We start from the raw sequence: 12,842 nt of genomic DNA on the forward strand, positions 1-12,842 counted from the left end.
ACGAGTGGTCGCTCAACTTGGGTGTGGTACGCAAGATCTTCCGGGAGTGTGGCATCCCCTCAGTGGATATTTTTGCAACTCAGCTCAATTGCAAGGCCCCTCAGTTCTGTTCCAGACTTCAGGCCCACAACAGACTAGCGTCAGATGTCTTTCTCCTGCATTGGGGGATAGGCCTTCTGTATGCATATCCTCCCATACCTCTGGTGGGGAAGACTTTGCTGAAACTGCAGCAAGACCGTGGAACCATGATTCTGATTGCACTCTTTTGGCCGCGTCAGATTTGGTTCCCTCATCTTCTGGAGTTGTCCTCCGAAGAACTGTGGAGATTGGAGTGTTTTCCAACCCTCATCACTCAGAATGAAGGGGCGCTTCTACATTCCAACCTCCAGTCTCTGGCTCTCATGGCCTGGATGTTGAGAACGTAGATTTCGCCTCCTTAGGTCTTTCTGAAGGTGTCTCCTGAGTCTTGCTTGCTTCCAAGAAAGATTCCACAAAGAGATGTTATTCTTTTAAATGGAGGAGGTTTGCCATCTGGTATGACAGCAAGGCCCTAGATCCTCGCTCTTGTCCTACACAGACCCTGCTTGAAAACCTTCTATACTTGTCAGAGTCTGGTCTCAAGACAAACTCCGTAAGAGTTCATCTTAGTGCAATTAGTGCTTTCCATTATCGTGTAGACGGTAAGCCTATCTCTGGACAGCCTTTAGTTGTTCACGTCATGAGAGGTTTGCTTTTATCAAAGCCACCTGTCAAACCTCCACCAGTGTCATGGGATCCCAACGTCGTCCTCACCCAGCTGATGAAACCTCCTTTTGAGCCACTAGATTCCTGCCATCTGAAGTACTTTACCTGGAAGGTCATTTTCTTGGTGGCTGTTACTTCAGCTTGTAGAGTCAGTGAGCTCCAAGTCTTGGTAGCCCATGCTCCTTATAGAAAATTTCATCATAACAGAGTAGTCCTCTGTACGCACCCTAAGTTCTTGCTGAAAGTGGTGTCAGAGTTCCATCTGAACCAGTCAATTGTCTTGCCAACATTTTTTCCCCATCCTCATACCCGCCCTTCTGAATGTCAGTTGCATACATTGGACTGCAAGAGAGCATTGGCCTTCTATGTGGAGCGGACAAGCCCCTTCAGACAGTCCGCCCAAATGTTTGTTTCTTTTGATCCCAACAGGAAGGGAGTCACTGTTGGGAAACGCACCATTTCCAATTGGCCAGCAGATTGCATTTCCTTCACTTATGCCCAAGCTGAGCTGACTCTTGAGGGTCATGTCATGGCTCATAGTGTTCGAGCCATGGCAGCGTCAGTGGCTCACTTAAGGTTAGCCACTATTGAAGAGATTTGCAAGGCTACAACGTGGTCATCAGTCCACACATTCACATCTCATTACTGCCTTCAACAGGATTCCCGAAGCGACAGTCAGTTCGGGCAGTCGGTGCTGCAGAATCTGTTCGGGGTCTAGAATCCAACTCCACCCCCCTAGGCCGATTTTTTGTTCTGTTCCAGGCTGCACGCTCAGCTGTTTCTTCGTAGGTCAATCTCTGTTATGTCCTCGCCGTTGCGAGGCCCAATTGACCTTCTTTCTTGTTTTGAGTGAGCCTGGGGGCTAGGGATACCCCACATGTGAGAACAAGCAGCCTGTTTGTCCTCGGAGAAAGCGAAGATACTTACCTGTAGCAGGTATTCTCCGAGGACAGCAGGCTGATTGTTCTCAGCAACCCGCCCACCTCCCCTTTGGAGTTTTCTTCTTTATTTGCTTTTGATATAACTGAGGCGGGAACGGACGGACGCACGCGGGCGGAAAGATGGCCACGCATGCGCAGTGCATCCATCCCGCACCTTGCTGGCTGTTGCAAAGCTCTTTAGATTTTACTAGAAAAAATCTCCGTTCCTGGGGCCGCCATGGACGCCAACCCACATGTGAGAACAATCAGCCTGCTGTCCTTGGAGAATACCTGCTACAGGTAAGTATCTTCGCTTTTCCCACCTATTTGCAGGCTCAGTGTGGCTTACATAGTACAGTAGAGGCGTTTGCAGATAGCAAATACAAAGTTATATTGTGGTCAGATGAGGTAGGTGTGGTTGATTCTTCACTCACCTTCTCTTCCCATATTAACCAACTATGGAAGAAAACACTATTCAAAATGAGACAGTTACGTCTAGTCAGATCATTCTTCAACCAAAAAGCCTTCGCACTGCTAGTCCAAATGTTAGTTCTACCTCACTTGGATTACTGTAATGCTCTATTTCTTGGTATTAAGTGTCAACATCAGAAAAAATTGCAAATCATACAGAACACAGCTGCTAGACTTATAAACAGATTGAATAGATATACTAGTGTTTCAAATCATCTAAACAAACTGCACTGGCTTCCCATAGCAGAAAGACTCAGGTTCAAAGCTGCTTCTTTAGTTTTTCAAATCCTACAGGGCTTCACCTCAGAACTGCTGACTAAGACTGCTTTGCTATATCTGTTCCAGTCTAACAGACTGAAACAACAAGTGATGCTAGCATCACCAATCCAAAAGACAATTCAAAGTCAGAAGATTTTCAGCTCTCTATTCCCCATTCTTGGAGTCAAACTATGGAACTACCTATTTCCATCAGAACAGAAAACAGCTACCTCGACTTCAGGAAGAGGCTAAAAACATTTCTCTTCCCAAATACTGCTTCATAACAATTCATCATGACTTCTACCTCCTAGAATCATCCATTCTTTAATGTTTTTAGTCTCATGCATTAATCCAATGGTTTCTAATGTTTCTCGTACCTCACGCTATTTGCTTTTGTCTCACCTAGAATGTAAACTGCATTGAACCCTGGAAAGGGGATATTAGCGGTATGCAAGAACTGATTTGAATTGAATTGGAAGTTCTAATGCGCATTCTCCTCCAAAGCTGTAGGAGTGGTGTATGGTGATGGAATCACTTCCCATCATGTGACTTAATCAAGGATGTACTCTGTAAGGCATGTTAGAGGTACTTATATGATTCAGAACACTGCTAACAGTTATCCTGGATTCGTGTCTAGGGGGTGTACTTCTTATAGCCTGAATGACATTCTAGCTGTATGAGGAAATGAACAATGCCACGGATGGAATATATATATTAATTTATTAGGTAAAGAAAAATATATATAAATAATTCTGAAGCAAAGTGCCAAGCAAAATACAAAAATAACTTGCTATAAAAAAATAGATTATCACCAGAATAGATTACCATCTGATTATCCTAATGCACTAACTAAAGGAGTGATTACACAATCCAGTACAATCATGAATTCCTAATGATTGTTATAAGAACTTATCACACGTCTTATGCAAAACACAGTGATCAGCTGACTACACAGACCAGAAGTCCTGATGTAAACCTATCTGCCCAGACAAAAACTAAGGACTAATTATCCCCGACTATAGGTAATAAATCCTGATATCTCACCTTGCCGTCTGTCATAGACTCCCAATGGTAGAGAAGTGGATTTTTACTCTCAGAATCTCTAGCTGACAACCTCAGTGAGCCTCCCAGTCCAGGAATAGGTCCAAGAATTGTATCTCTGAATGTAGATTACACAGTCTTCAGTAGGGCCTTGTGGTGGCTGAGCTAACCTTGTCAGTTGGTTACAAGGCACGCGGTTCACTGGTATAAGGAAAATCAGTCTCTGGCTCTCCTGAGCGTTCTGTTCACCTGCCCATCCTTTGGTGTTTTTTCTCTCTGGTGTTCTTTTCTCCTTCCTCTCCTTTCTTTTTCTGATGTTCTCTCTCCAACTCCAACTCTAAACTTTCTTCAGTCCAAACTTTTGGTATCCAAGCGTCAGATGATACCTGCGGACCAATCACAGACGAGGACATAATGTCCAGCCAGATTCATAGTCATGAAGAAGCCTTTGTTATAGCCATGAAGCAGTTATCAATGACATGCACATTCCTTGTCTGATTCCATTCTTTTAGAGCCCTGGGTGTTTTTCTCCTCCAAGCTTCCCAGGGAGATAACGGGGGCCAGTTTGCAGCAAAGAATAGGTCCTTGGATGAAGTAATCTTGCAATGCTCAGCAGTAACTTTCCTTTGCAAGAAAGCTGGATTCTGATAGTTACAGATGTATTCAGGCCTCAGGCTGTAGAATCGGTATTGTTATGGTTCAGGCTTCTATAGGCCAAGACCAGCAAAAGTGAGATCTCAGGTAAATACCCCTACAACTTCTGGGGGAATTCTGCACAACTGTGCAGTGCAGAATTTGTGCAGAATTTTCTTGCCCCGCAGAACACGCAGAGGGGGCAGAGAAATCAGAATGTGACATTTGGGAGGGTGGGAGGTTAGGAGGGGGCAAAGAAAGGTGAATGGCCATTGGGGAGGGTGGGGGAGCAGAGAAAGGTTGAGTGTGGCATTTGGGAGGGGGAGCAGATAAAGGTAAGGGTGTCATTGGGAACAGTGGGGTAGTCTGGAGCTTGAAGAGAGAAATAGAAGGAAATTTCAGACCTTATGATGAGGAAATTCTGTGCAAAAATGTTACAAATAAACAGCACAGAATTTACAGACTTTTCAAATATTTTGTGCAGAATTCCCTCAGGAGTAAAGATGGAGGCGGGTAGTGTAAAACAGGAAGTGACACTATGGGCACTGCCATCTTGGATTTATGTGATTCATAGTCACCACCATCATGGAAAAGGGATGTGGCCTGAGTGGAGTCAAGACATCACTTCCAGTGATGTCATCAGAAGAGTGGTTCAGGGAGGAGTTATGATGTCATTTCTGGTGACATTATCGATGGCTTGGGCAGATCCTTGATTCTGATTGCCACAACCAGAAGTAGGCGTGGCCACCTGTCAAAATATGTAAATTAGGCTTGACAAAATTTAGTGTACTACTACTACTTATCATTTCTAAAGCGCTACTAGACGTATGCAGCGCTGTCGAGCAGGGACTGTCTCTTCATGTTCAAGTGTACAGCGCTGCATACGTCTAGTAGCGCTATAGAAATGATAAGTAGTAGAGTAAGGGGAGGTGATCCCCGATTCCCTCTGGTGGTCATCTGGTCAGTTGGGACACTTTTTTGAGGCTTGGTTCTAAAAATAAACGGACCAAGTGAAGCCGGCCAAGTGCTCGTCAGAGCCGGCCTTCTTTTTTCCATTATCGGCCAAAGCCGGCCATCTCGTAACCATGCCCCCGTCCCGCTTTTTGTACCCTTCCGAAACGCCCCCTTTAACTTTGGCCGGCCCTGCGACGGAAAGCAGTTGAAGGCGGCCAAAATCGGCTTTCGATTATACTGATTTGGCCGAGTTTAGGAGATGACCGGCTATCTCCCGATTTGTGTCGGAAGATGGCCGGCCTTCTCGTTCGAAAATAAGTAGGATAGTAACATAGTAGATGACAGCAGAAAAAGACCTGCACGGTCCATCCAGTCTGCCCAACAAGATAAAATATGTGCATACCTTACCTTGATTTGTGTCTGCCATTTTCAGGGCACAGACCGTAGAAGTCTTGCCCAGCACTAGCCCCGCCTCCCACCCACCAGTCCCGCCTCCCCCCACCAGCTCTGCCACCCAATCTCGGCTAAGCTTCTGAGGATCCATTCCTTCTGAACAGGATTCCTTTATGTTTATCCCATGCATGTTTGAATTCCGTTACCGTTTTCATCTCCACCACCTCCCGAGGGAGGCCATTCCAAGTATCCACCACTCTCTCCATGAAAAAATACTTCCTGACATTTTTCTTGAGTCTGCCCCCCTTCAATCTCATTTCATGTCCTTTAGTTCTACCACCTTCCCATCTCTGGAAAAGGTTCATTTGCGGATTAATACCTTTCAAATATTTGAATGTCTGTATCATATCACCCCTGTTTCTCCTTTACTCCAGGGTATACTTGTTCAGGTCAGCAAGTCTCTCCTCATAAGTCTTGTAATGCAAATCCCATACCATTCTCGTAGTTTTTCTTTGCACCGCTTCAATTCTTTTTACATCCTTAGCAAGATACGGCCTCCAAAACTGAACAAAATACTCCAGGTGGGGTCTCACCAACGACTTATACAGGGGCATTAAAACCTCTTTTCTTTGGCTGGTCACACCTCTCTCTACACAGCCTAGCAACCTTCTAGTTACAGCCACCGCCTTGTCACACTGTTTTGTCACCTTCAGATCCTCAGATACTATCACCCCAAGATCCCTCTCCCCGTCCGTACATATCAGACTCTCACCGCCTAACACATACGTCTCCCGTGGATTTCTACTCCCTAAGTGCATCACTTTGCATTTCTTCGCATTGAATTTTAATTGCAAAACCTTAGACCATTCTTCTAGCTTCCAGGGCTCCGTCCTCTCCTGGTTCTCTTCGTATCTTTCCCAACGCACCTTCAGAGTATTTTCTAATGGCTCTTCTTCCACCCCCATCCCACTCTCTGTTGGGGTTCCTCAAGGATCTGTCCTTGGACCGCTTCTTTTCTCGATCTACACCTCTTCCCTGGGCTCGCTGATCTCATCACATGGTTTCCAGTACCATCTCTATGCTGATGACACTCAGCTTTATCTCTCCACTCCTGACATCACGGTCGAAACCCAGGCCAAAGTTTCGGCCTGCCTTTCAGACATCGCTGCCTGGATGTCCAACCGGCATCTGAAACTGAACATGGCAAAGACTGAGCTCCTTGTCTTTCCACCCAAACCCTCTTCTCCTCTTCCCCCACTTTCCGTCTCTGTTGACAACGCCCTCATCCTCCCCGTCTCTTCGGCCCGCAATCTCGGAGTCATCTTCGACTCCTCCCTCTCCTTCTCTGCCCATATCCAGCAGACAGCTAAGACCTGTCGCTTCTTCCTCTATAATATTAGCAAAATCCGCCCATTCCTCTCTGATCAGACCACCTGAACCCTCGTGCACTCGCTCGACACCTCTCGTCTTGACTATTGCAACCTTCTTCTCGCTGGCCTCCCGCTTAGCCATCTATCCCCCCTTCAATCTGTCCAAAATTCCGCCGCACGTCTCATCTACCGCGTGAACCGTTACTCTCACATCACCCCCCTCCTCAAGTCGCTTCACTGGCTCCCAGTCCGCTACCGTATACAGTTCAAGCTCCTCCTATTGACCTTCAAGTGCACTCAATCTGCAGCCCCCCATTACCTCTCTATCCTCCTCTCCCCGTATGTTCCCACCCGTAACCTCCGCTCTCAGGACAAATCACTCCTATCTGTACCCTTCTCCACCACCGCTAACTCCAGACTCCGCCCCTTCTGCCTCGCATCACCTTATGCCTGGAACAGACTTCCCGAGTCCATACGCCATGCGCCCTCCCTACCCATTTTCAAGTCCTTACTCAAAGCCCATCTCTTCTCCCTTGTTTTTGGCACCTAACCACCTTCCCCAGTCATGATACCTACACTGACTACATAGTTTGTAACCTTTAGATTGTAAGCTCTTTCGAGCAGGGACTGTCCTTCCCCATGTTAAACTTGTACAGCGCTGCGTAACCCTGGCAGCGCTATAGAAATGCTAAGTAGTAGTAGTAGTAGCTTCCGCAGATCCTTTTTCATGTTTTCCACTCCCTCTCGGGTGTCCACTCTGTTACAAATTTTAGTATCATCCGCAAAAAGGCAAACGTTACCTTCTAACCCTTTGGCAATGTCACTCACAAATATATTGAACAGAATCGGCCCCAGCACCGATCCCTGAGGCACTCCACTACTCACCTTTCCCTCATCCGAGCGAATTCCATTAACCACCACCCTCTGGCGTCTGCCCGTCAACCAGTTCCTAATCCAGTTCACCACGTTGGGTCCTATCTTCAGCCCGTCAAGTTTATTCAGGAGCCTCCTGTGGGGAACCGTGCCAAAAGCTTTGCTGAAATCTAAGTAGATTACATCCGATGGAGAATACCTTACGACGTGATAAAAAATAGCAAATAAAATTTTAGAGAATATTCAGAAAGAAATGGAGAACAAAATGGAGAATAGTGCTACCATACTTTGAGCACTATGTGCATTTCTGGTTGCCCATCTCAAAAATGATAAAGCAGAACTAACAAAGAAGGGAACGGCAACCAAAATGATAAAAGGATTTCTCTGTGAAAAAAAGGATAAACAGGTCAGGGCTCTTCAGGTCAAGGAAAAGAAGGCTGAGAAGAGATACTAACATAGTAAACAATGACAAATAAAGACTAGTGAAATCCATCCAGTATGCCAAGTAATGTGGTAAAGTTGTAACTGCCACTCCAAGCAGGTTACCCTCCTGTGTCTTGTTTGAAGTGTGAAAATCATTTGTTTTGCTTTGAGTAGAAATACTCACTACTTTGATTTCATCCTTTTGCTAAAAAGGGATTCAATCTCACCTTTTTGAATTCAGTCACTGTTTTTTCCCTACTACTTCCACTGGGAGAGCATGCCAGGCATCTACCACCCTTTCTGTGAAAAATTGTTTCCTGTTGTTTTTAATTTTTCTTACTTGCAGCTTAATTTCGTGTCCTCTATTTGTATAGTTTCCATGTCTTTGGAAAAGGTATGTTTGTTAATTAATGCCTTTCAAGTATTTAATTGTCTTTATCATATCTCTTCTGCCTCTCCTCTCCTATAGGGTATACCTAGTCAGTCTTCAAATATCCTCTCATATATCTTCTAGCACAGACCTCATACCATTTTGGCTGCTTTCTTCTGAACCACCAAGTCTTTTTATATCTTTAGCAAAATATGGCTTCCAAAACTGAACATAGTACTCCAAGTGAAACCTAGATATCATGGGGGTCTATTAAATCATGATTGGCATGGAATGGGTAAGGAGAGAATAGTCATTTACATTTTCAAATAGTACTAAGAACAGGGGGCACTCCATAAAACTGAGAGGTACCACATTTAAATAAAATCTGAGAAAGTATATATATTTTTTACTCAATGCACAATTAAGTTGTGGTCTTTGTAGAGGATGTTGTCAAAACAGTAGCATAACTGGGTTTAAAAAGAATTTACACAAATTCCTGGAGGAAAAGTCCATAAACCATTGTTAGCCAGGTAGTCCCGATAAAGTAAGTAGCATGGAATCTATCTACTCTCTGGGATCCTGCTAGGTACTTGCCACAAGGATTAGCTTTTATTGAAAAGAGGATACTGGACTTGATGGAGCTTTCATCTGACCCAGTATGAAACATCTTATGTTCTGGTTACTCTCTTCTGTGCATTTCATTTTTCATTTCTTCTTTTTTATCTTTTTATAACAGATATTGGGACAAATCCAAAAGAGGACCATGACGGAAGTTCTTCTTCCCAGGCTGAGCTCCCAGGAAGCCCAAAGCCCTGTTTGGATGTGCCCCAAGATTTTGTGTACAACCCAATGTGTCAGTGTTTGGATGACCAGGTCCTTGGTGAGAACCCCCTGACACTGGAGAATGGGGCATCTCTGCAGCTGGAAACCATTCCTCTGGGGTTGCTGGAGAAAATAGACTTATTCTATTGCTGTAGTCAGTGTGGGAAAGTGTTCTGGGAGGGATCTCATTTTGGACGTGTGGTCTCTCAGTTTAAGGATGTCCTATATGACACAGAGGGGGAACGGTTTTATGAACTTAATGAGAAGGAGATGGCCCATTAGGACCATTTTCCTTTGTTGAGTTGGGTAAGCGTTGAGTCTGCTTAAAATGCTGAGAGGTGGGAGAAATGTTTATTGGCCTATTTGATACTTTCTGGGGAAAATTCTTTAAATGGAGTTTAAAATTCAATGCTGAAAAAATTGGCACTCAACAGTATTCTATAACGGGCATTCTGGGATTGGTGCCCTTTATAGAATAGTGCATAGCACTAGGATTTGCGCTTAACTTTGGGTGCAGGAGTTACACCAATTGAAACCAGGTTCCCTGAATTTTATAGCACTGTGCACTGTGGAAATTTTAATGGAATGCCTTGGCCTGCCCATGCCCCTCCTAAGACTACACCCCCTTAGCAGAGGTGCATGGAAACACTTACTCACTATTCTATAAATGGGTGCTTAAGTGTGTTTGAGCGGATCTGCCATTTCTGTCTATTTTGGCACCTTGCATCTGTTAGGACACTTTTTCACACTGAAAATTTGGCGCTGAAATAGTGCCTAATATTTGGCACCATATATAGAATTTTCCCCTCTGCCTTTTTTCATCAACTTACAAGTGAATGAATCAGACCTTTTAGTTCTGTGTCTGATCCACTATGCAAATGTCATTTTGTGAACCTGAAATGCTCTGGTTCTGTGTGGTCCTCTGCCTATGACTTTCATACTATATTTATTTCATTTGATGATTGCTGCTAATCTCAGACTGTGTTTTTCTTGGTCATCATGACATTATCATCATCAGTGATCATCATACCTATACACATATGAGGGTTCTTAAGAAGCCACTTTAGAGTGAGGTAGATAAATATGTCATTCTCCCACTGAATGGCAATACAGATATAAGGAAAGGTTTGGGTTTTTTTTGGCTATGTGTTACATGCCATAGATACTCTGTGATACTTCTAATACAAGAATTATCCAGTTGTTTTCATGTCCTTGAGCTCTTAAGAACAACTGATTCAGTCTTGAGATGTAGCTCAACCAATCAGATGCCACTGAGAACGTCAGCAAAGCTATCAGGTCCAAAAATGAATAGAGAAAGGATGTACCATAGAGCTCGTCTCCCCAGGACCAGCACTAGTGCTGCTAGGTCATGGGGCAGTAATTTATGAACGGTTCCAAAAGCCAATCAGTGAACTGTTATGTCTTTCAGCTTCAGGCAGGTTTGTGTCCCCTGTGGCACAGGGGCCCCGGACAATTACACTAGTTGCACCTTCCTCCTACCCCATCCCCCAGTGCTGGCCCTGAGTGTCCCAAGTTCCCAAACTAAATTTTACAGTTGGGGAGGGCACTTCAATATCCACCCAAACCAAGTGCCTGAGCTCCTGATTGTAGACCACCCCAGGTGCAGTTCAGTATGCCAATTCAGTAAAAGAATCTTTAATTCAATATACTTTGCTGATGTATATTTATTTATTTATTTGTAGCATTTGTATCCCACATTTTCCCACCAATTTGCAGGCTCAATGTGGCTTACATTTGCCATAATGGCGGTTGCCATTTCCGGGTAACAGAATTATAAATGGTATTGCTTTAAGGTGCATACATACATGGTAACATACATGGAACATAACATACATGGAACAGTTCATGGTATATATATATACCATGTGCATACATACATGGTAAAGAAGAATATTTTATGGTATTGCATGAAGGTTCCTGAGTAATAATTGAATTATAACATACATTAGGTCATCGACTATGGAGAGACCATATTCGACATAAGGATTGAAGTGGTAGTGCTTGTTCTCTAATAGCAAAGAGGTTAATCAGTCAAGTGATAAGATTTCGGTTGTGTCTAGATCGTGTATAGTCTTATTATTTAGTATTTAAGATGGATGTTTATGGTATGCCTTCTTGAACAGATCTGTTTTCAGTAGCCTTCGGAAGATAGTTAGGTCTTGCGTTGTTTTTATGGCCTTCGGTAGTGCGTTCCATAGCTGGGTGCAGATGTATGAGAAACTGGTCACGTATGTGGATTTATATTTTAGCCCTTTGCAGTTAGGGTAGTGGAGATTGAGGAATGTGCATGCTGATCTTTTTGCGTTCCTAGTAGGCAAGTCTGTAAGATCTGACATACAGGTCGGGGCTTCCCCATGAACGATTTTGTGGACCAGGGTACAAACTTTGAATGCAATTCATTCTTTTAGTGGGAGCCGTGTAATTTTTCTCTTAGGGGTTTGGCACTTTCGTATTTCGCTTTCCCAAATATTAGTCTGGCTGCTGTGTTTTGAGCAGTTTGAAGCTACTTAATGATTTGTTCTTTGCATCTGGCATAAGTGGCGTTGCAGTAGTCTAGATGGCTTAGCACCATTGATTGTACTAGGCTACGGAATACTTCCTGTGGGAAGAAAGGTTTGATCCTTTTAAGTTTCCACATTGAGTAGAACATTTTCTTTGCTGTATTTTTCGTATGATCTTCGAGTGTGAGATTTCGGTCAATTGTGACTCCCAGAATTTTCAAGCTGTCTGAGACCGGAAGGGTGTAGTCTGGGGTATTTATGGTATTGAGTTTGTTTGTATTGTGAGGACAGGATGAGACATTGTGTTTTTTCTGCGTTTAGCTTTAGTTGGAATGCATCCGCCCATGAGTTCATTATTTGGAGGCTGTGTGTGATTTCATTTGTGATTTCAGTTATATCTTGTTTGAAGGGGATGTATATTGTGACATCGTCTGCATAGATGTATGGGTTGAGTCCTTGGTTGGATAGCAATTTGGCTAATGGTGTCATCATTAAGTTAAAAAGAGTTGGTGAGAGCGGTGATCCTTGTGGTACTCCGCATTCAGGTTTCCATGGTGTTAACGTTTTTGAGTTTGATATCACTTGATAGGGTCTTGCTGTTAAGAAGTCTTTGAACCATGTAAATACGTTTCCTCCAATCCCGAAGTAGTCCAGGATGTTCGAGAGTATTTGGTGGCTGACCATGTCGAACGCGCTGGACATGTCAAATTGTAGGAGAAGCACATTGTTTCCAGTTGCAATTAATTGTTTAAATTTGGTTATGAGAGTGGTTAGAACTGTTTCAGTGCTATGGTTGGATCGAAATCCTGACTGTGATTCATGTAGTATAGTGAATTTGTTTAGGTAGTTGGTAAGTTGTTTGGTTACCATACTTTCCATTAGTTTGACTACCAGGGGGATTGATGCTACTGGTCGATAGTTGGTTGTGTCATTTAATTTTTTCTTTAAGTCTTTGGGTACAGGGGTAAGAAGTATATTTCTTTTGTCCTTGGGGAACAGTCCATGTTGCAACATGTAGTTCATGTGTGATGTGAGGTCTGTTACGAAG

The 12,842-nt window shown here is 43.8% G+C and overlaps 1 protein-coding gene across 1 annotated transcript in view; it reads left to right on the forward strand.

Moving 5' to 3' along the window:
* Positions 1–10,911, forward strand: part of LOC115472055 (exonuclease mut-7 homolog) — a 167,478-nt gene extending 156,567 nt beyond the window's left edge. Inside the window, exon 2 of the mRNA XM_030206098.1 lies at positions 9,187–10,911. Coding sequence (XP_030061958.1) covers positions 9,187–9,554 — 368 coding nt within the window. The 3' untranslated portion in view covers positions 9,555–10,911. The remainder of the gene's footprint in view (positions 1–9,186) is intronic.
* The last annotated feature ends 1,931 nt before the right edge of the window (positions 10,912–12,842 follow it).

This window comes from Microcaecilia unicolor, chromosome 6 (genome assembly GCF_901765095.1).
Source record: "Microcaecilia unicolor chromosome 6, aMicUni1.1, whole genome shotgun sequence".
Classification (NCBI taxonomy): Eukaryota; Metazoa; Chordata; class Amphibia; order Gymnophiona; family Siphonopidae; genus Microcaecilia; species Microcaecilia unicolor.